The sequence below is a fragment of the Cucurbita pepo genome, chromosome 5, assembly GCF_057944985.1.
Source record: "Cucurbita pepo subsp. pepo isolate OVF chromosome 5, ASM5794498v1, whole genome shotgun sequence".
NCBI lineage: Eukaryota > Viridiplantae > Streptophyta > Magnoliopsida > Cucurbitales > Cucurbitaceae > Cucurbita > Cucurbita pepo.
The window spans coordinates 15,307,061-15,330,978 of NC_141802.1; the positions used below are offsets into that span (position 1 = coordinate 15,307,061).

Here is a 23,918-nt window from a genome sequence, read left to right on the forward strand (position 1 = left end):
TGCTGCGAGTCTCAAAAACCGTGAGAAAGCCCGACAGTGGATTAGCCCATAAGTAGTGCACAATTTTCTGTACTCATTCTAGGGTGTGATAAAGTTTAGCCAGTCAAGTAAGCAGCCAACATGATATTTGCATCATCATCAAGACGATGCCGAGATTAAGTGGGGGAGAGTGTCACCGGTTAATTCATCTACTTAAGGGAACTAGTTATCTACTTACCCTATAGGGGAATAAGTAAATTCAGGAGTCACATGTCACCGGTTAACTCTCTATTAGGCATATGTAATCTTGTGAAATATTAATCTTCTTAATTAACGTTTTTATAAAAAAGATATTAAATATTTCGTGGTCTAGCCTTATACAAACATATTGTATTAGATACCCTACTCACATGTCTCCACATGAATGATTTGGATCAAATTATTTGTAATAATTACAAAGTAAGTCGTATCAATAGTATTATCAGGAAAAAGAACCAAACCTAACGCATGTCAAGCCTTAAGGTTATTACTCGAACATGATCCTCATGTATGTCAACTACATATGTTTCAAGATTACATTAATAACCTTAGATTTTTCATGCAATACATAATATTAAATTATAAATAAAATAATCTAAATAGTTAAATAGTTAAATAATTAAATACAAATCTTTAGAGCATAAATCCCGAGAATGTCACAACATCACTATTTAGATACTAGGTTTTAATCCCCACACACGGACAAACAAGGTGGCGACCATTCGGCCACGTGAGGGTTGATATAAATAGGTGTCATGATGCGATTGAGAAGGACGACACATCATCCAACATACTAAGAGTGTGCATTAAAGCAAAGTTGAGGCATAAACAAGGTTGAAGAGAACGAGGCAACACGAGTGTCAAAGGCAAGCTCGGAGAGGACTAGGTAGTGCCCTTGGTCATAACCTCAGAAGTTGGCATTTCAATGAGTTTCGGTATACGGCTCTAGAGTTAAGTCTCTCTATATAAAAAATGAAAAGTAAAAAATTTGGTGCCAATCGAATATCCGACGGAGGTTCCACGAGGCCCTATGACTGCTCGCAAAAATGACTTCTACTCTAAAAGGATTATAAATTCTTCAAAATATACTATGGAGGGATGGATCACACCACCCTGTGACACATATGTGTATCACATGGTGCCATATATGACACCCAAATCTTATCATTTCTGAAAAAAGAGGGAAAAAGAAACGATTGACGAACTATGGGATGATTAAAGCAACTCAAGGAAGCGTGTCTATGGAAGCTCAGTGGTTTGTGAATTCAGGAACTAGGGTTGGAAATGGATGGCCTCTGAACCGCCATTTCCAGAGAAATCGGAAAGCCGCTCATTCCGTTACTCTGTCGATGCCCAGCCGCCGCCGAGTTGTTTCTCGTCGGCGGCTCACCGTTACGGCGGCGGCGGTTGCGGAGGCGAACAAGAGTGCGACGAAGGCGGAAACTCCGGTGAGGATAGTGGCGATTGTTGGTGAAGGAAGCATTAGTCCCTTAAAATCCACTCCCTGGGAAGAAGTTATGCTTCATACCGTCAGTACTCATTCTCAATCTCTTGATCTTCTTTCTTTCTTGCACTTTTCTCTGAATTTTTTTAACTTTCGATTAGAGAATCCAGTTTTTTGTTGAAAATTTCTTTATATTAAGCCTCGTTTACATGTTAAAATGGAATTCAAACCTAATTTTAAATTTTAGAAACCGAAAACTTAAATTGGAATTGCTATTAAACAGGTTCTTAGTATCTCGTTTACATGTTATTTGTGTAAAATTTAACCTAACCATCAACAAACTTCGTTTTGTTCTGAATAGCATGTTCATGTGCATACAATGTTTCTCTGTCCATATCCATAGTCGAAGATAAAGACAATTAAGAAACTACTTTACTTGATGGCTCCGCTCCAGCATTCCCCTGCATTTCCTCCCTTCAACATGGTCACATTGCCGAAGACGATCCCCACAAAACCAACATGGGTCTTTTTAGCATGCTTTGTTTGGTGCCTCACTCACATGCATCACATGCATCTAGGAAAATTTCCAAGTAAGACTTGCTTAAATTTGGAATTCCTAAGATTGAGCCACCGAAAAGGAAGGTACACTTATTGGTATAGCTAGTAACTTCAATTTCTTTTAAGCCTTTCTTAGTCATTCTATTATCAGGATTGCTCTCATTTGGATGTGGTTTTTGTTCATTCATCTACCCCTCCTTTACTCAGGTGTCACACGCCGATGTTCTTTCTCTTCATCTATTGTTTATTGTTGTGTTTTTGCTGTGCTTATATCCATAAATGCTATAGTGTCAAGATTAGTTTCATTTTTGTTGAGAAGTGGAAGAAGATGAAAATAAACCAGAAAAGAAGCATTGTCTTTATTTAGCAACCTCACCAACTTTGCTTACCGGTTTCTATGATGCTCTTTATAAACAGGCAAAACGACTAAAATGGATCGACGAAAGCTACAAAATGCACGTCTTTGCTGATAGGTTCTGTGATGCAACTCATCCAGACACCAAAAACATTCAAATCGTTTGCAATGCGGATATTTTGGTCATTGTTGCTGTCACGAGTAAAGATTCAGTTGTATGGATACAAACGAACTGCAAAAACGTCCAAAATATAATCTGCTTCGACTCTGCAACAGAGTTCGTTAACAAATTAGGGGGGTTATCCTTCCCCAGTGAAACCGAAAGAAATGTACTGGGAAACATTTTTGGAAATTCTCAGGTGTTGGAGAAAAGAAAGAAATCTGAGGAAGTAGTGCAGACCGTATTTGAGGCTTGGGATCGTCGTAATTCGGACGATATACGGTTCTGTTTGTTGGTAATAATCAATGCATATATAAAGCCTGTTCCTATATTGAAGAATCTAAGATCAAAAGGCTTTTCAACTCTAAACTGCATGGTAAAGAATTGTGGAAGGCAAATATTAAATTGCTTGATGGATCCTAATTGTAGGAAAGCTCTTCAATGCTTGAATAAGTGCAGCCCTGTGGATCAAGTGTGCAACTACAGGTGTATTGCTTCCTATGAAAGTCCAAATCTTGAAGCATTTTCATTATGTGTGCTGCAAAAGAACAATTGTCTCGAGTTGGATGCAAAAGTTCCCGAAAAGCCTTACGTGTCTCCAATGGAGAAATTTCGAGGGAAGGACCTATGTCACGAAACAGCGGAGGATCTTTTTGTTGGTTGGTTAGGGAATTTGGAGTGGAGTTGGCGTGTGGTAGCTGGGCAGAACCCAGCTTATGATCAATTTCCATGTCAATACCAACTGTTTTACAGGGGGAAAGCGAGAGGATCGTTCTGGTACGAGCCTGTTTTCATGGTGAAAACATTGGAAGGAAAGATGGTGTGGAGGCGACGAAGATATCGAGTAAAGAGGGGACAAACTGCAGGGACATTCTTGTTCAGTGTGCTGGATAATGGTGTTGTTTCAAATGAGTTTTGGAGTATTGTGGATGTATGTGATGATCTATCTTGGGGTTTGTTTCATTATAAAGGCGCTGCTCGAGCTGCGGGACAGTCGTATACGGGCGCTGTTCTTGTGAGTCCAGATGGTTCATACCCTCAGAATGATCATCAAAAAGAGAGAGTGGTTGCTGCTTTGGAGAAATGTGGAATTAAAGAGTGGGAGCTCTTTGCAGTTGATAACTGTTCATGTATTGATCCTCCTCTTGGAATTCCAGACGGTTCAACTTTGCATTCTGTGATTCAGGTTAAATGAAACTATGAGAGGGAAACACCAATTATTCTTTTACCCATTAAAACCTTAGGCAATGGCTTCCAACAACCCTTATGGACTAGAATCTCTCAAATAACTCCCGAAAATTTGAAACTTTCGAAAATTTGATCTAACCACTAGATTGAAGAATAAGATTTTGAAGAACTCCAAAACGATAAGGAATCACCTCAATTCAAAATTAGATTCCGATTACCTTTTAAAGTCAAACTTAGATAATAGTAAAGTACGTAACCTAAACAGAAAAGACTTACATAGAAATCCGTTGCAATTTCGTCATTTCAAAAGTTTTAACTTTCATACTTCATAACCATAACTAGTTAGTCATTAGGTAAAAGTAACCATATCTAGATTTCGATTATTTCTAATGAATTTGTAACCATCTAAGAATAAATGAAGCTTGCTTGAATTATCTTTGTTACATAAATGAAGTTTGATTATTTCGAATGTAACGAGTTGAATTTTAATGAACAACTTTACTTAATGCACTCGACTTTATCTTGGAGTAAGTTAAACAACATTTTTCGTACTTTCTTTGAAGTTTATATTATATGTGATTTAAGTTAAACAAAAAAAATCTAAGAGACACGTTAACAAAATATGTGGATATTGGAAAATTGAGGTAATGCAAAGTCTTAACAAATTGAGGTAATGCAAAGTCTTAATTGGTTTGGTGCAGTGAAGATATTGACAATCGTTTGAGAATGAAATTTTTAATTGACCAGATCAGTCTGCAAGGGAGAGATTTGTTAGGTATGAGACTAGTATTTATTATTTTTATTATTATTATTATTATTATTATTATTATTATTATTATTATTATTATTATTAATGTCCTTTCTCAGGTTGCCCACGTGAAGATTCTCTCTCCTGCCAACTCAGCAAGTTCGTTACAAAGGAATGATTGTCATTTTTTTTTTTCGCGCGTAGCTGAAGAGTTTGAGTCAACTTTTGTTCACCGTAAAAGGGATTTAGTGCAAAAGAAAAAGGAGAGAGCTCCCTGTTCTTACTCTCCTTCTACTGTTCATCGTTCTTGGGCTGGGAAGTGAACATTTATTGAGTTAGTTATTTCTTTCTCCTCTCTCGCATAATCTGTATTCGGTGTTCGTTTGATTGATTGACGTTGCTTGGTTCACTATATTTTGATTATTTGCTTTTCCATCAGTTTTCGGTCTCAGTTCTTCTTATCACGTTCTTTTCTTCTTCTTTTTTCAGTTTCATTTTGATTTTGATTCTGATAGTTGTGTCGACGATGATCTTTGCTTCATGATTCTCATTTCCGATGCCTTTTCATGCGCCAAACTCACCTTCACTGCTCCTACCCTATCTGATTCTTATGATTTCTTGCGGATAATTTCTCTCAAGTATGTGATTAACCGTACTAATTTCAAGAAACAGAGGAAATTTTTCTTTATCTTCGAGCCCCTGCATTTTAGGACTTTTTTGTTTTGTTTCGTTAATTAAATGGAAAAGCAATCTTACATATGAATTGAATGAGAATAGAGCGAGTAGACTCATGAATTTGATGAGATTGTTAGCCCTAACGGACTATTTTACCATAATAATTCACAGACTCTGAATTATTTGTGTTCGTTTTTCATGCTCTAAGCTACTCCTAATGAACGTTTCAGAAACTAGGAAGCATTTCGTCATAAAACAAGAATAAAAGAAAGGACGCTCCTCTTCCTCACAGGTTGGTTCTGAATGCTATAAACGAATTGCATTTTCACAAAACTAAGGCTGATGTAGTTTCTTTAATTTTCTGGAATTGCATTTCTTTTTAGATGAAGAACATTGTGGGAATCTTAGCGAGTAGGGAGATTTCCACAAACACAAAAAAGATAACCGAGTCTCAACGTAGACTTCATTCCTGGTAACTTTACACAACGCTGTGTTCCATAATTTTCTCTCTTTAAATAATGATAACCTGCCCTTTCTAATACTACCATGTATTACAATGGATATTTTAGTGTGGAAGAATATACATTGAAGCACTGCTCAACTGTTACAATTTTTCATTCCACTACTATACCACAGGGTATAATAGAATTTTTTCAGGGTGGTGATCTATTTTACTGCAGAAGGTAACATTTTCTTTACTGTAAAATAGTTTATGATTGGTCAATCGATATAATGATTCTATTTTGAATATACTTGCAGTGCTATATTGGAAGATAATCCAAAAGTATTCGAATGGATAACTTCATGCCAGCTTCCAGTGAGATCAATTATTAAATTTGATGAATCAAATTGGAATTTCGTTCAGGCCGTAAGCTTTGTTTTTTAATTGCTTCTATTTTATTTCGAACGATTATTAATAATAATCACGACTAATAATAAGTTTATTCGTCAGGATTATAAAACCGTGCTACAACCAAAACATTTGATGCTATTATCCTCAAGTTTGTCCCTTTTGGGAAGGAATAGGATTTCATTTATTGGGCATTCAAACAGCCTCTAAGTACAGAAATAACATAAACTCTAGACCCAAACATAACAAACTGGACTAAAGACTTGAATAAGCAATAACAAGAATTATTCAGCATTGTTTCTAGCATCATTTGTGCGAAATTGACATTTTGCCTTTTTTTTCTTCTTCTTCTTCTTCTTCATGATATAACTTCTCAGCTTCAGTGGCATCAAAATGCATCAATTTCAACTCATCTGGCCCTAATATTTATGACGGGTGAAGTAGCTGTTATTGAAAATGCGGGACATGAATGCCATTATATCACATCTAGTATTCACTTTTAGCACCTTATTCCTTTTTCTTTTTATTATTTCAACTTTAGAGAAGTTATAAACAACGGTCTGCAGAAATGGATCTCAATTCAATAAAAAAGATAACGGCTAACACTTCCCTGCACTGTGAACTTAAGTTAGATAACTGCATCTTCTGTAACAAACTTCAACATCTAATTATTTCTGTACATACTTTTTAAATAGCTTGTATTTTCCTATAAATATCATTTAACGAATTATCGTTGTGTAGGACCTACACTGATTGATAGATCCATCTCTTTACATGCTGAAGAAGAAATTCTTGCTTTTACAATAGATAAGGAGGTGAAGTTTTTACCTTCACACATTCATAATTTTAGTTTTATATATCTAAATAATTTTAGTTTAATCGTGGTTCAATAATCGCAGTTACATATTTGGAGATATAACCAGGATAATCATTCTCATGCTATACTAAGTGCATCTGGAACAATTAAAAAAGTCCAATTCCACCCGTTGGGTGCGCCATACATATTGACCGCTGAGGTAAATCATTTGAATTTAAAATGCAGTGTCATTTTTTTAGTATATTATATAACTTGATATAAAAATATGCATGCAGGTGAATAATTGTAAAAACCTCAAACGTAGCGTGCTAATTACGTTTAGATCTTATCATCCAGAAGGGTCAAATGATATACTTTTGACCACTACATCTACTGCACCAGGTGACAACAAGAATTTCATTACCAAGTACCACTAATATACAACGGTGGTTTCTTATTAGCCTACATTTGTTTTTTAGATTTTTCAATCGTTGTGGATGAAAGTGCTGAGGCTGCATCAACATTCCGGATTCGTCGAAAAGTTACTAATTTTTGTCCATTGACTATTGAGATGAACCCTCTTATTACCTTCAATCCACCCGCAAGCGAGAGCTTGATTATGGAGGAACAAACTGTGGTGGAATGCCTCCGTGTTGTGGGACTGAAGATTTGGCAATATGATGCCAAAGCTGACAATGTGCTTGAAAACGAACGTTTATGCATACCAAACGTCGTTCTGAACTGGTATTTTTACACCGCTTATGTGTGTTTCTTTTTATTTAGTTATTTTAGATTAAGTGTGTTGTGGACTTTTGATATGTAGTGAAAGGAGCGCAGACATCTCCCCATGCGGCAAATTCCTGGTAGCTTGTGTTGTTAATCGACAGAAAGCCGACGAGAAGATCTTCAAATTATTTTACGAGCAGCTTGATGATTCTACACTTTGTACGCTCGTATATGATATAAGGGTGTATTCTATAGCAGATTGCAGGTAATACATTTATACATTCTATTGATGAGGCATTTACTTCTTTTAAGCGCTGAATCTTATATTTTTACTATGATATTGTTTGTTTGTTTGCTTGCTTGTGCAATAAATAGTTTTGGTAGAGTTCTTAAAACAAAAGGGATCAAAGCTGGTTATGCGGTGAATGCAATTCAGGTTTGTTGAATATATAACTTTAAAAAATTTTGCATTGATTTTCTCATTGAATAATAAATGCAAGAAATGATTACAGTTCTCTCCAACTTCAAAATACATAGTGGTCGGGTACGGCAGAAGGCATTATTCTCTCAAAGGAATTGGGTGGCCTTGTCCATATACTATATTGGAGGTAATTAATTGTACATTTAAGTAGTATAGCTTCAAATAAATATATATTAGATGGAAGTTTTGAGAGTAGTAACTCAGGTAACTTATAAAGATGATCTTTAAATAAATTACTTTAAAAATGTCAAAATACCAAAGGAATTTTTCTGGCCTGAACTAAAGAAAATGGTAAATGTGAGACGAGAACCAACTCTTGCCCCACCTTAAACCCCTCAACCACCCCCCCTTCACTTCAAGAAACACTAGCATGTTCAAAACATCCACAACACATAAAAGAAGGCAATAGAGCACCCTTGCCTAAGCCCTCTAGAAGCAATCTTATCCATTGATAAGGATGGAAAAGTTTGTAGACCTGAAGTCCAAATTCAATATCTCCATTTAAACTCAAACCTCTTAATCCTTTCGGTCTCTTAAGCACCTATGTGCTCATATTCTCCCTCTAATATTAGCCAATTAGCCAATGTCATGGCTCACTGTCTTTACTAGCTCTACAAGGCTTATGCATGCCCAAACCCTATACACTCCTACTCTAGTGTGTATAACTAAGCCCCCGGACCATAATATAGAAGGAGCATAAACCATCGAAGTCCACCCAACCCAAATTAGAAAAGTGGAAGGCCACTGACCTATGTAGCTACCTTAAGGGCGGGCTTTGAAGATGGTCTATTTTAAAGCATAAGAACAACCCCGAAGCTCCGATAGCTACCAGGGCCACCCACTCCACACTTCTACTTCCATATAAGCTTCTATATAGGACCAACAATACTTCTTCCACTTCGTCTCTTGTAAAATAATTGTTCTTACACCCTCAAAAACCAAACGTCTCGTCTCTTGGCGCAGTCTCGAAGCAAACCTCTCACAAATCTAACAACTTCTTTTTAGTTTGGACGTCTTCACTCAAGCAAGCCTCTCTCACCAAATCTAACAACTTCTTTCTAATGTGGATGTCTTCGAAGAGAATCACCGCTAAATTTCCACAAAACCTTCTCTATATCCACCCATTTTTCCATAAAAGTGGTAGAGAACAAACTTGGGGTGGTTTGAGGATTTTTTTGGACTAACCTAAAGTTTCAGGTTGGTTGGATTAGTAACCAATTATAAATTATTTCAAAACCCAATCTTTTAGTTTTGGGTTGGGTTGCTAGGACTCCGTCAAGAATAAACGATGAAATCGTGTACTAGAGACAAAAATCAAAATGAAGAAAGAACGAAAGTGAGTAACGAGGAACTCAGCTTCTTCACGAGTTTCGGTGAGATGAGCCGTAAAGCGTAAAGTAACGAAGAACGAAAGAAAAAGTTGAGTTGAGCTGTTAAAGAACGAAGAGAAGCAACTGGACGAACGAACGAAAACGAACGAAAAAGAAGAATTAAGAACTAAGAAGAAACGAAGGAGCTGGACAAACAACGAAGCTGCTTGACGATTAGAAGACGAACAAAAAAGGACGGACGAGGAAGACGAACGAAGAACTTACAAGAAACGAAGGAGTTAGGACGATCAAAAGGCGAACGAAGAAGGATGAACGACAATGAAGAATGATGATGCGACTCTGATGGGCTAGGTGGTAGAGGATATGATGCAACCCTGGGTGGCAGAGGAACTAAGTACAGTGTAATGTTAGGTGGTAGAGGTTGGGCTTGGTCCGGTCTCAATCTCAACTGGTTTGGCCCGATCCTTTGTCCATGAACTTGTACCCCTAACTCGAATTGGATCTTTTAAGTTATTAAAAAAAAATTCAACTCAACCTAAAATGCTATTTAACCCAACTCAATTTTTATAATTCGAGTTGGATTGGGTCGGATTCTCGAGTTGAATGTACACCCTTATAAGCAAAATTCGTAATGATAACAATGCAGCTATTAACGATGCAAAGTTGTGGTGGATGTCTAGATACATGGATATTGAAAGTAGTCGATGTGAGAACACTACTCATAGTTCTTTTGAGAGAATATTGAGGTATTAGTGAGAAGGAAATTGAATAAGTTGAAACATGTCAAAAATACTCAAATCTATGTCAAGTAGTTTTGTGGGCTGATGTTAGATATTCGTGATAGGTTTGAGGAAGACAAGGTTTTTTGTTTCGTTGAAGGTCTGAAAATGTGGACAAAGTCAAAACTATATTGACAACAAGTTAGGGCCTTTTGATGTGATAGTGCAATGGTTGTTTGATCTTAACAATAATCAATCTCGAAGATGTTCAGTGGAGTTAAAGTTCCGTCAGTTGAGGTAATAGAAATTATCGACCTAACTCATAAAAAATGGAGAATGTGACAGATTTGAAATTGGAGAGAGGGCATGTGAATCCTCCCATAGAGAGGTAGAAAACTACGGTGGAGACTACCAACTAGAACAATTACAGTAAGGGGTCTTCATATGTAAACGGGTCCATCAAGAACTTGAATGCCCACAAAGGGAGGATAAAAGCCTTCAAGTCAGCTGTCTTACTTTCTCAGAAATTGCAAAGATAAATTGAATCAAGTTGGGAACTAGGAGTGGACAAACAATTGTAGATGGATGACTCCGTGTTAAGAAAAGTTCACCATATATTATGAACACTATCAACCTAAAGAGATTCATTGTCAGGAATTAGTTGGTGACTTCCTATTATGGACACTATCAACTTTGAGAGATTCATTATTAGAAATTAGTGGGTGACTTCCTAATGCTAATAGGCTCCATAATACTATTATCATTTTGGAGGAAGCGATTCTCGTGTCGGTAAACCACTACAAGTTCATGATTAAAGGATAGTTGGAGATCTCCTAATCATCTCCACACAACATCTCAAGGGCACATTAGAACACTACTTTGTCACGTACCAACTCATAATCATAGGCTCTGAATTAGATATTTGTCAATTAAATCAAATTCACTATTAAAGATTAATTAACCGCCTTTCAATAACCATCACATCGTGCAATCATGGTAGAGTATTCCCTATAACATTGTCAATTGCTAAAGCTAGCATGCAAACCCTTTCCAATAGAGACAAGGTACAAGTTATTTGGCGAACTCTTAACTGTCTTTACATAGTAATAAATTCTCGTAGCTTGTTTGGGATATAATTAAGTCAAAGCATCATGCTTTGCTACTAGCTCATAGTTCATATAATTTATTGATTCTATCCATATCCTATCCTTAATTACATAGTAGTTCAACCAATTGGATCAAAATTGGATTCCTAAAATCAATTGCACATTAGCATAAGCTATAAGAAGAACTTGAATAGTAATCCAAGTTGGCTTTTCCAGCAGAGTCGGCTTGTTTATGGTTCCAATTTCATTTAAATCCTTGAATGAATACATATCTATAAAATCCTCGAAATAAAGGCATTTTCACTATCTAACATGATGATGCTTCCAAGCTCAGATTTACAGGATTTCAGATATGAAGCTTATAAGAAGCATCAGTAGTCATACAGCGGTGATCAATGTGGCACGCTTTCATCCCAAGCCTGGAGAAGGTGTAGTCTATTGCACAAAGGTATGTGCACAAATGACTTTACATCTAGTGTAGTTATATATATTTTTTGTATGTTGGATGTTAAATACTAACTTATTTAGATTTTTTTTTTTCTTTTCTAGGAATTGAAGGGAGGCAGAATTATTGCCCTCAAAGGTTACCCAGAAAATGAAGAGAACTAAATTGAGATGATACTTCGTTTCCATTCCTCCTCAAGGACTAGATTGGCGTTGGACCCCAAGACTGGTATTAGTCCCTAGTTGTTCTGATTGATTGATTTTTGTTTTTTTGTTTTTTTGTCGAGCTGTTTAGATTGGTATTAGACCCCTAGTTATTCATTCACCCCTAGTTGTTCATTCATCCGGTAGGTATATTTTTGTAAAAAAACTGAGAGCTACGATACCATCTTAAGAATAAAAAATAGAAATAGATTCTGCCACACAAAATAGAATTTAAGTACCAACAAAAAGGATATTAACAAGACTTAAGAACACTTGTTTGAAATTTAAATCATTCAACAGACAAGATCGATCATGTCTAGCTTGAATGATTCTAAATATGCCATCTAAATTTAGCCCTAACGATAAAAAAATCACTGGGAAAGTAAAATTTAGATTACCAGGGTGATCAAATATCTCAAGACAAGGAACACTTGTTTGAGATTCGAATCACTCCACAAACAAGATTGATCATGTCAAAGTTGAATGATTCTACGTACCACCTAACTACATTGAATTGCAAAGAAACCAAGATTGATCATGTCAAGTTGAATCAAGATTGATCATGTCAAGTTGAATGATTCTAGGTACAATCTAACTCCATAGAATTGCAAAGAAACTCAGTAATCCACTAAACATAGAATTGCAAATAAACTTATTATTGGCTAAAGAATCACAAATGCTATTTTTACTACATTTTTCAAGTCTGTTTTATAGAGATAACATACATAATTTTATATTACTACATTTTCCAAGGCGGTTTTGCAAAGATAAGATACAAGATTTTATATAGCCTCAAAATAAAAATCCTTAACAAGGCATTTCAAGAGTTGTAACTATATTTTATAACCATAATTAGCTACTATGTATACTTTATAGGCATAATTAACGACTACGTAAATAAGCCTTAAAATACATTAAATAAATATTATAACTCTAAATTATGATTTACCGAGAATTTATAACAATAGAACTTTAGCATGAATTGAAATATCTTTTAACAATATTTTCTTTACCTCTTCATTGAAGTTTTGCGTATCCCTTCTATTATTCTCATTGATTTACACACAAAAATTGAAAACAGTCGGACTACTTAAATAAAACCTCTACCACATGCATGACGTGACATTTCTATATGGAAATATTCATTTAAAATCATTTACAAAATAATGTCATGGACTTATACGTTTGTATTAAAAGTTTTAAAACAAAACAACGAAAAAGATGAAACATAAATACATTAAAGAGAAAATTGAAAACAATGCCCTAATCTAACTTAAGATCTACGAAATAAAATACAACTAGTTTAACACAAGTTTTATGGTTTTCAATGCAATGCCACCGTCAACCGTACATGGGTGCCTTTCCTTTATCTAGAGTATAAGTATAGCACAAGGCTTGAGTATTGAAATAACTCAGTAAGACCCTACTATTGAGGTCAAGGAAAGTAAACACATGCAATATGAATGGGAGCTATCATTTAAAACCGTCTTTCTCTTAGGCGACTTTCCAGTCCGGACAAATTGGATGTGTATTTACTTCTTTACACACCCCCCACATGTGCGAGCATGGACCTACCATGCGGGCTCGCACACCTCCTGGGCCTTCTAGTCAGGCTAGCGTCTATGGTGCTGTTGTTGGACACCTAGACGGAATAATGACCGTCATAGCATCATGAATATGATGATCATTTCCATTTCATAGTGTACACGTCCATACTCATTATAAAATGGAAGTATCCCGATGCATGTGAACGTACATTTATACATGAAGTCCCAACATTTTCCATTGTAATTAAATCATGCAAGACAATCCCCATTGTTTTCTAATATACTATACTCGGTAATATGCGTACATAAAATCTTACAAAATTATCTCATTCATGGCATAACCTTCAAATCATATCATTCTTATCTTAAAACATATCATAGTATGTCATAACATAATATCACCTAACTTAATCATGTCACATATGACATTTCATAACATATCATAATTCATCGTAGCATAATATGACATTTCATTTATACCATAATATTACTTGACATATCTTACATATCATATAACTAAACATATCATATCATCAAACATATCAAACATATCACACATATGATACGTGTAGGGTTATTGAGCATGTGTTATCATATATGACAATTCTTCCAACCAAATCCATAGTAGAACCACTTACTTGGTTGACCTCAGCCAAAGTTCTATCTTATTTTTTAATTTGGCTTGACTTTATCCCTCAAAGTTTGTTTTCAACCTATGCGGAGACGCTTCACCATATTAGTAATATTCATCTAATTCCTTCAATAATTTCAATTCCTATCTTAATTTAACTTAAAATGAGTAATCGAGAATTATACTGACCTTAAATCCTTTCAAAAATTTCAAAATAAGCTTTGGAAGGGTAAAAAAGGTAGGACTATCAAACATACCAACCCGAGCTATTTCTATCGTTTTCCAGCTGCAGGAGTGGTGGAGCCGCACACGGGTCGCATGCGTTTGTAAGTCATGGGTCACATATGTATGTTCAAGCACATCGGAGTATTTCTCCTTATGATGAGTACAGATGCGTACGTTATGAAAAGGAAAATGATCATCATGTTTAACATGGATGCTATGACAGTCACTATTTTTTCTGGGTGTCCGGCAACATCGCTAGCCTGACCAGAAGGAGGCTTGAGGGTGTATGAACCGCCTGGTGGGTCCATATTCGCAAATTTGGGCCATCTGTTGAGTAGTAAATACACATCCGATGACTCGGACTGGAAAGCCATCTAAGAGAATACGACTTTAAATGATAAGTCTCATTCATGTTACCTGTGTTTGTTTTCTCTGACCCTAATAGTAGGGTCGCTTACGAGTATTTCTTAAAATATTCAAGTCTTGTGCTCTTTTATATTTAAGGTAAAGGCAAGATACCTCTGTACAGTTGACGGTGGTGATACGGTAAAGACCTTGGAACCTGTATTAGGATAATTGCATTTTTACTTTGTTGATCGTAGGTTAGTTTAAGGCATCATTTTATATCTTTTCTTTGGCTTTACTTTATTTTGCATGGAACATTTTTCATTGTTTTATTATAAGATTCTTACGCAAACGTATAAGTCCATGTCATCGTATTTATGAAACTATTTTTGAACATTTCAACATAAAAAGATTATGTCATGCATACAATATCGGCTCTAGTTTTACTTTGTTCATCTTAAAAATCTCAAACGGTAATCCATCTCCATAAATATCTATAAAACTTTAACCATGATCGTAATGTCTCGTCCAAACTGTGATTCAGTACTTTTAAATCACCTCATAACTTTTATACTTTTGATTTTGATGTCATCTTTACTCAAGTCGTAGGACATTGTTGTTACCGTGATCAGCAGTTCCTGAGGACTTGAGAAACTGAAGTTTGCTGAATTCGAGATGTAGTTTTCAGCAAAAGTATTCACAAATTCAAGTTGGATGTGTAAGATTCAAAATTGTGTTGCTCCTTCATCTACTGAGGCTGAGTACGTGGCAATAGCTAAAGCGGGAAAGAAGATGATATGGATGACAGACGATCTAAAAGAATTAGATAAGAAGCAGTGCGAGAAGATTCTTCATGCAGATAGTCAGAGTTCCATATAGTTGGTAAAGAACCCGATCTATCAAAGACAAAACAAATCAGAAGACGATACCACTTCCCTCACAAGTTAGTAGCAGATGGCAATATATTTGGAGAAGATAAAAGGTGCAAAGAATCCAGAAAACATGTTGACAAAATGTGTTGATGTCGGAAAATTGAGGTTGTGTAAAGCCTCAAACTCGTAAGGTTTCTAGTTCATAAACTGGTTTGTAATGGATACTTCAATATTCCAAGACTTTCAAGGTCTCTTTCCGGAATAAGTATTAACAAAAGAACGGAAATTGAAGGGAAAGAGAGATCAAACCTTCTCGGTTGCCCTCATTCTCGCATTCTCGTTCAAATGGGGGAAGAGATCTCAGACACGATTAAGAGCATACAAGTAGATTACTTACAGAGTCTTTATAATCATTCAAGTTCTCTCATGTTTTTCAGGTAGCAAGGAATTGATCGATTATGGATGTTTAAAATTTTAAGTTGTTTTGTTCTACAAGGCTCATACTATTCAAATTTTAAACAAAATAAATTTATGTTTTGTTTTAGATGAAAAAAAAAAAAAAAAAAAAAAACTTGACCATCATTTTTACTTAATCTTTTTATGTTTTCAATTATGTTTACTTAATTGTGACTCGAGATAGAAAATTGAGCTGTGACAATGACTTTCTAATAATGACTACCAATAAACACAACTTGTCCTATAATGCATACGAGTGCAGATATATAGTTAATGAATGAAAATTTATTAATTAAAGAGTTCAATCAATTAATTTTGTGTTATTGGAGCTTATAATCTATAGATGCTCAAGTAATTTTGAATTTGTAAATAAAATGTATTTATGTTTTGTTTTAAATGAAAAATCTTTTGTGTTTTTATATGTTTTACTTTGGTGTGACTCGAGATAGAAAATTGAGGTGTGATAATTGACTAGCTGATAATGATTATATTAATGAACACAACTTGTCCTACGATAAATGAGAGTGCAACTCCTTATCCTACAATATATAAGAGTACAACTCTAGGTCTACAGTATATGTATTAGTTTTGTATAAAGAGGAGTTAATTACTTTGATTCAAGGGTTTTTATTCGAATAAAACTATTAAGGTTGTCTTATCAATAAATAAAACCTTTGACCTAATTTATGTTCGAGTTTTATAGGATGATAAAAGAGAAAAAAAAAAGAAAAAAAACGAGAGAAATTGGATTTGTGCAAGAATAGCCTCGACAGCTGCAGGTTGGATAATTTAATAAATTGTCATATAATTTGAAATATATATATATATACAAATCTTTAGGATAGGGGTCGGATTACATTTACACTACATTTTGCAGCACACATCAAGGCCATTACAGCAGCCATGAACGCGAAAACCACCTCCCAACCATCTTCAGGTTATTTCTCTTCTTTCCAACATCTAATTTGTGCATGTAAATCAATTTTGATGAAGTTCATTCACTGTTGGATTCTCGCGCTTCTTCAACTTCCAATTTTCCTCGCTGTTTTTGGCATTTTGCTTCACTTCTTTTCAATTACATCTTCCCGTTTCGCACTCGAACTTCTGTGCTGCAATTTCGTTATCGATTCTTTAACTTGTGTATGCCTTTGTTCTGTTCAGAAGAATTGATTTCATGTTGGGCTAATGTTGGAATTTGGTCTCAGTTTTTGGTTGAACACTGGAATATATGTTAACGTAGATTTTGCTACCTTAATTTGTTTGATTTTTTAAATTTATGGGTTCATATATAAATGTAAGGCTTTTGAGTTTGCAAATGTTAGGGGTGCAAACGTTGCTCCTCATCAGTTAGAAATAGGAAGTTTTTGGGTGTATAATTAAGTATAATATTGCAATTAGTATATGGCTTTTGTTTCTTGGGTGTGGAGTTTAGAAGTAAATGATCCCATTGTAGATAAATGAGTTCATTGTCCTAACAGCTACCTCTAATGTGCACTTACCTGACTACTTCCTTTTGGAGTTTACATAATTTACTTTTTCGTTTAAACAATGAATGGAAGAGTGTGTTCGTTTTCCTTTGTTTTTTCCGCTTCTTAAGTCACTATAATGTTTAATATTGGAGTGACTATAATTTTTTCGCTTCTCACTTAGCTAACTTCGTAAATGACTATAATGCTTACTCTGTTGATTCATTATTTTTTAAATAAAACAAGACAAGAGACCCAGTTCAATCCAATGGTAAGAAGGTGTGGTTGAATTGGATCATTGCGTTAGTTGAAATTTTTGGAATGTACGTAACTTGTAACGTTGGTTTGGATCTCGATAATCTGTTGGTGTCCTGACCAAACCCTATAATCCCATTCAGTGGACTTGAGGGCTCTTCATTAGTATCTTCAAATTTCAATTTTATAATATATAGTTTATGTGTTCTTCAATGTATTTGGATGATTTTTCTTTAATTTTAGATTGCTACATGGTTCATTTAATGCAGTCACTCTTTGGATTCTAGCTTATTATTATTCAGACTAATGTTGTTCTTTCTAAAGTGATATTAGAGTTTTTAATTCTTAATATTTTAGTGATAGGTTCTTATCAGAAATTAAACAATGCATACAACTTTCTCGTGTTGTGCCTTCGACTCACTTTTACACCACTGCAGTGATTATTTTCTGCTGTAAGATATGTTGAATTTTTGAACAGTGTATATGTGTACTTTCCAGATGCATCTGATAGGCAATTGAAATTACCTCCAGTTGATTCAAGAAAAGTCTTTGCATCTGTCAGCATGAAGGAAGAAAAGCCATTTGATTTTCTGCGTACTGTATTTGGTAAGCGAAAACTTCTCTTTCTGAAGGGAATTTGAGTGATAAATTTGATTGTAGGTTCAGCATGGTCTACAATCACTTCCTTTTACTCTTTTGTTACTGTCCTGTAGGATGCTCTGAAATTTTGAATTTATTAATATGATGATTTGTTGAAAAATTAATATTCTCATCTTGAAGCATGTGATTTTATAAAATTTAAAGTAAGAAACAACGTGAAGAAGTTATGTTGAATTGGCTTGGAGTCAAATGAAAGTGTTGATTGAGATTCTAACAAAATCCTATTTGGTTGCTGAATTGTGCTATATAAAACTCATGGAATATGAATATTTATTAATCCCATTTGATGCTTGATGGTAAAGGTAACACGTTAGGATAGCATATAGGCTAATCCAGAGCACATTACAGCTGATGTTTTGTTTTCTTAGTTAACATTTTCATCTTTCATCTACCATTTGTTTATTTCTTTCACACAAGACATTTCAAAGAAATTTGTGAATTTTGCAGAGGGTGTCATAGCAGGAGGTACAGCGGGTGTGGTTGTTGAGACAGCTTTATACCCCATTGATACAATAAAGACACGGCTACAGGCATGCAACCTTACCTAATTGATATGCAGTGTTTCAGTGGCTGTATACTAGGGATTATAAAATCATATTACATAGCTACTTAATATAAGGATTTCTGCTAAAACGATTAATAAATAGTTGCTGGTGCTGAATCAATTCCCTATGGCACAGTAAATTTGAACCTCTTTGAAAGCCATCGAACTGATAGTTTGCTTTCATTTTTCCTTTATGGTTCGTTTGCCCATGTATTATTATTTCATCATTTATTTTGAGATGATGAAGGTATGGCTAAATTTAAGATATTGATTGCTTAGGGGATGTAGATTTAGGTCTAAAGGAATTATATTTAGAATGGCTGCTAACTTTTTCCACTGGAAGTTCATACAGGCTGTGCGTGGAGGAGGACAGATAGTATTGAAGGGGCTTTATGCCGGTTTGGGTGGAAACATTGCTGGTGTGTTGCCGTAAGTACCTTCTAAAGGGTATTAATTCCAAGTAACTTCTAAGATTTTTAGCAACAAACTATTATTATGGTTCACTCCATTGTTATAAGTTCCATTTTATGTTATTGATTCAGGAAGCAAAATGATAATTCCTCTATGTTTTGGGCGAGTTTCATTTATGTGACTTTAGATTTTCATCAACACATATCATTTTTCACGATCCAAATTTAAAGTCCAATAAGTGTACTGCGCATATCAGGACTCAGTCCATTATGGTCTTCCGAAATCCGGGACCAGCTATTGTACCAAGTCTTCAGGCTTCAAACTTCCCATCTCCTACCATTTTATCTCAAAATCTAACTTAAGATACTTTTCTTGGTTAAGATTGAAAACAGCTAGGGCCAAGACAAAGAGAAGGAAGTTCCTTAAGCTTTGTTATTTTGTGAGCTACTTGCTTCTCTTTTGTTATCCTTGCCGGAAGGGATCCCTAAGAAAGCATTCATAACTCCACTGTTGGCCACTAAGTGCTTTCAGAAAAGATTTTCAGGACAATATTGGAAACAGATGCATATATGTGTGCATGTGCACGCGTATATATATGTTCTTCCTGCATTCATTAGAATGAGTTTACTTACCAATTATCATACAATACCCTACATAATTTTTCTAGTATTTTTAATTCTTGGTGCGTGGTTCTTGGTTATTTAATAATTATTCTTTATGTGCAGGGCTTCTGCTTTATTTGTTGGCGTGTATGAACCTACCAAGCAGAAATTGCTAAGGACTTTTCCTGAAAACCTTAGTGCAGTCGCACATTTTGTAAGTGGTAAACAATTTCATATAATTGTCTTGTCAAAAAAAAAAAAAAAAAAAAAAAAAAAGGAAAGAAAGAAAGAAAAAAGAAAAGAAAAGAAAAGAAAAACCTTTAATTTGTAGAACATGATTTATTGGACCATGCAACACGTCAGATTGATTAAAAGTCTGTATAGTCTTTTTTTTTCCTTCTTCTTTTGAGTTTGTTTGAACAGTCATCATGTTAGGATTACATCACCACTGAAATTGAGGATCATACATATTTCATACTCTGCTTCGGTATATAATTATAAGGCTTATAGTTGCCTAAATAGTTTAGATTTGGTTGCTGCATATTGCAGTTGGCTGGTGCAATAGGAGGTATTGCTGCTTCTCTGATTCGTGTTCCAACAGAGGTAAATAAATGTGCGCACACACACACACACACACACACATATTTTCCAATGATTTTATTTAATGACCAATTGATGTAACTTAGGTTGTTAAACAACGGATGCAAACTGGACAATTTGCATCAGCTCCAGATGCTGTGCGCTTAATTGCAAGAAAAGAAGGTTTTAAAGGACTCTATGCAGTGTGTAACTCTCCTTCTCTATAACAATTTTTGATGTTGCTATTGTAGAGATTTTTTTTTTTTTTTGTTTCTGTATAGTTGAAGAATAGATATAAAAAGGAGAAACAATCTTAGAAGAAATCTCGTCATCTTCATTAACTAGCAAACAAAGAAATTATAATTTATTGTTCAACCTTTTTTTACTGAAAATAAGCGAAAAATACTAGATTTTTTTTTTTTTTTTTTTTTTTTTTTTTTTTTTTTTTTTTTTTTTTGTCATTGACCAAAGAAAAAGAAGCCAACATTCAAACCTTACCAAATTAAGAATGAAGGCAAAAAAGATAAAAAATCTAAAAGGACTCAACTAAAGTTGCAGTTGCACATCATTCACCGAGGACAACGAGGTCTCTTCCTTTACAGGGCTATAATGGGAAGGGACAATTTTGTACGAGTGGTTATATTTCAGGATATAAAAAGAAATGGAAATGCTAAAGAAGAAACTAATGTTATAAGTGAGACTTTCCTTCTAAAGTTTGGTTTGTGAAATTCTTGAAAATGCTATTAAAGTTTTGCCTGTAATTTTTTCCCTTGGTTATCATTGTAGGGATATGGATCTTTTCTATTGAGAGACTTACCTTTTGATGCAATTCAATTTTGCATTTATGAGCAGCTACGGATAGGTTATAAGCTGGCGGTAAGCTTTTGTTTCATTATGTTGAAATCAATGTTATAAGTTCATTGGACAAAAATTATTCAAGTTCTTCCTTGGTGCATGAGTTGGAAAGTCTCACCATTTCACTGAATGCAAATGTTCTATTTCTCTCTGTGGGCTTATTTTTGTTATCTGCCACTTTTCTTCTCTTTTTTTTTTTTTTTTTTTCAATAATTTGAAATTTAAACAAATTATTGTAAAAAATTTCCGGGTGCAGCATATTTTTCCTTGTTAATAATTGGGGCCAAAAAGCTAATTGGAAAATATCCAAACTCACTTGGTGGGAGCTACTAATTGATTTGACCTATTTTCCAACAGGCAAAGCGAGATTTGAATGATCCTGAAAATGCTATAATTGGAGCTTTTGCAGGTAATTACTGTCAGGACCATATAGTCATGCATAATTCAGATATTGATACTTTAACAAGATAATAGTATTGATATTCCTTTATTTCTTCGTTTTAGATTTTTTTGTTGTACTACTCTTTTATTTTCTATCATTCAAGACAAAATGATTGGCTTAGTATTCCATCTTTTCTTCTGAAGAAACATGAATCAAGAGGTTGACGAATGCACTAAGATGCTTGATATACTTTTGAATGTGAATAGGCCATGTAGACTTGGCACTGCAATTTAAATGTTAAACTAAGGCGAAGTGTTTCCTGAAGTAGCTATTTGGTTTCCTGAATTCAGTGGCAAAGCACAATATCTATGTATTTTTTTAAATGCATTTATAAGCTTAAAATTTCCCAAAGCATTCTGATCAGCCTTGGGAGTTATGGCGTATGGGAGGATCAAAACCATTAATATGAACTAAAAGAGGCACCATCCTGCTTCTGCCTGTATCAAAATAATTGTTTGCAAAAGAGTGGAGAGCCCTCGTTAATTTACTCCCATTTTATTAGGAATTTAAAGAATGGGCAGGTATATCACCTTAACTGGGCTTCTTTTCCTACAATGGATAAATTCCTTTTGTTACTGTTTTCTCCCTTTTGCAAAGGGAAATTCTGTAGCTCTAGAAATGCAGTTGCTGTCAACCTGTGGGAGGTTTGCAGAACATAATTAGATGTAATTTTAACAATGGCAGGGAGAGATAGAGATGTGGAATTGTGTAAGATTAGGTGGACCTCCCAAACACAAACGCTAGCACCCTCAATTTATATCAATTCTAGGGTTCAATCTTCCATTTACACAGTCATGTATCTTTCTGCTCTCAGGAATATATTCCTCTTGGAAGGTTCTTGGTTGCTCACTAATGAAGCTGAGTTCTTAAGTTTCAGCAATCTTCTTTAATCTGTCAAAATCTCATCAACAGCTTGTGATTTGAAGACTTCTTTTTGGGGTTTCAAATACATCTATAGAGCCTCCTAACCTAATCAAATAATGTAAAAAAAAATATTCACATTCTATCACTACCACTGGTGCTAGGGTCTTCTAGTTCTCAGTCTAATATCCTCAAGAACTGATAAAACTGAAAGGCTTTTACTGTCAGGCATAGGTAACTTTGTTTTTATTACTGCAGCACATAAATGATGGGCATTTCTTCAACTTGAAATCTACTTCATTAGCAACTTAATTGTTCAGTTACTGGTATTAACCTGGGTACTAGTTTACAAGTTCTGAATGAGTTATTGGTTGTACAAATTACAAAAATTCATATGCCTGCCTACCTTTGATTATTACGTAGGTGCATTAACTGGAGCTATAACCACTCCCCTTGACGTCATTAAGACAAGATTGATGGTTCAAGTAAGATAAATTTCTTTCCTGCCTTACATTCTTTTAATTTTAGTTTCAAGCTAAAACTTTTCCATTTTATTTATTTCTATTTTTTTAGGGATCTGCAAACCAATACAAGGGGATTATTGACTGCGTCCAAACGATTGTCAGGGAGGAAGGACCTCCTGCTCTTTTGAAGGTATGGATTTTAGAGTGAGTTCAGGAGTGCTCCCATGATGGATAATTTTCATAGAAAAATGTTTTTAGTTGGCTAAAATAAAAACAGTTTTCAAAGTAAAATGATGTATAGGGATCCAGATAAAAGTGAAAAATGTCATTTCCTTGTAGTATCTAGACGTTAGCATATACGAGTCGTGATGTTTAGAAGACACACAAGGGTTATACACTAGAAGTTTTGTTCATATATTTAGGTATTGCAGGGTATCGGACCTCGGGTGCTATGGATAGGCATTGGTGGTTCGATCTTCTTCAGCGTCCTTGAAAGCACGAAACGATTACTGGCAGGGAGGCGTCCCACTGCTCGTGAAGATCCAAAGCAAGACTAGTAAGCTCTCATAACTTCCAAAATCTAGAATTAGTCATGGCTAGTGCTTGTTCCTTTAATTTATGAGATCATGATGATACCAATGAAATGGATAATGAGATGTAGACTTGTTGATTCTTTGTAGAACAGTGACTGAACAACACTGAAAAATAATGAATCAGTTTTCCCCAAAATGGGCTGTTTTGTTTGGTGGCCTACACATGTTCTTGGGTGTGTCAAAACAGGGAAGTGATAGGTTAAGGGTAAAAAGGTTACTATAGTAATGTCACATGGACACCAAACAATGAGCTAAAAGTGTGCGTCTCCTCGACACATAATTTTGTGTGTGTCGATACAAATAATGA

At 35.0% G+C, this 23,918-nt stretch overlaps 3 protein-coding genes across 5 annotated transcripts; all 3 read left to right on the forward strand.

The window, feature by feature from the left end:
- Positions 1 to 1,128: 1,128 nt before the first annotated feature.
- LOC111794588 (violaxanthin de-epoxidase-like protein) lies at positions 1,129 to 3,761 on the forward strand. Its single transcript, XM_023676638.2, has 2 exons — positions 1,129 to 1,547; positions 2,438 to 3,761. The coding sequence occupies exons 1-2, from the start codon at positions 1,230 to 1,232 to the stop codon at positions 3,728 to 3,730; spliced, it is 1,611 nt and encodes a 536-aa protein (XP_023532406.1). The 5' UTR covers positions 1,129 to 1,229; the 3' UTR covers positions 3,731 to 3,761.
- Positions 3,762 to 4,433: 672 nt separating this feature from the next.
- LOC111796064 (uncharacterized) lies at positions 4,434 to 12,013 on the forward strand. 3 transcript variants are annotated; one of them, XM_087123781.1, is made up of 15 exons: positions 4,434 to 4,805; positions 5,377 to 5,438; positions 5,530 to 5,618; positions 5,716 to 5,829; positions 5,906 to 6,014; positions 6,374 to 6,485; positions 6,738 to 6,811; positions 6,896 to 7,012; positions 7,089 to 7,194; positions 7,272 to 7,536; positions 7,616 to 7,783; positions 7,894 to 7,954; positions 8,031 to 8,126; positions 11,490 to 11,603; positions 11,705 to 12,013. In XM_087123781.1, exons 3-15 carry the CDS (start codon positions 5,530 to 5,532, stop codon positions 11,762 to 11,764), a joined length of 1,485 nt encoding a protein of 494 aa, XP_086979907.1. In that variant the 5' UTR covers positions 4,434 to 4,805; positions 5,377 to 5,438; the 3' UTR covers positions 11,765 to 12,013. The 3 variants fall into 3 exon arrangements, with proteins under 3 accessions (XP_086979907.1, XP_086979908.1, XP_023534521.1); XM_087123782.1 differs by lacking the exon at positions 4,434 to 4,805 and adding an exon at positions 4,870 to 5,109 and having other exon boundaries at positions 5,355 to 5,438; XM_023678753.2 differs by lacking the exon at positions 4,434 to 4,805 and adding an exon at positions 4,870 to 5,109.
- Positions 12,014 to 16,709: 4,696 nt separating this feature from the next.
- On the forward strand, positions 16,710 to 23,771 carry SAMC1 (S-adenosylmethionine carrier 1). The gene is made up of 12 exons (XM_023679012.2): positions 16,710 to 16,816; positions 18,099 to 18,206; positions 18,708 to 18,790; positions 19,157 to 19,233; positions 19,941 to 20,031; positions 20,367 to 20,420; positions 20,504 to 20,599; positions 21,183 to 21,272; positions 21,609 to 21,660; positions 22,978 to 23,039; positions 23,128 to 23,208; positions 23,450 to 23,771. The coding sequence occupies exons 1-12, from the start codon at positions 16,783 to 16,785 to the stop codon at positions 23,573 to 23,575; spliced, it is 954 nt and encodes a 317-aa protein (XP_023534780.2). The 5' UTR covers positions 16,710 to 16,782; the 3' UTR covers positions 23,576 to 23,771.
- The last annotated feature ends 147 nt before the right edge of the window (positions 23,772 to 23,918 follow it).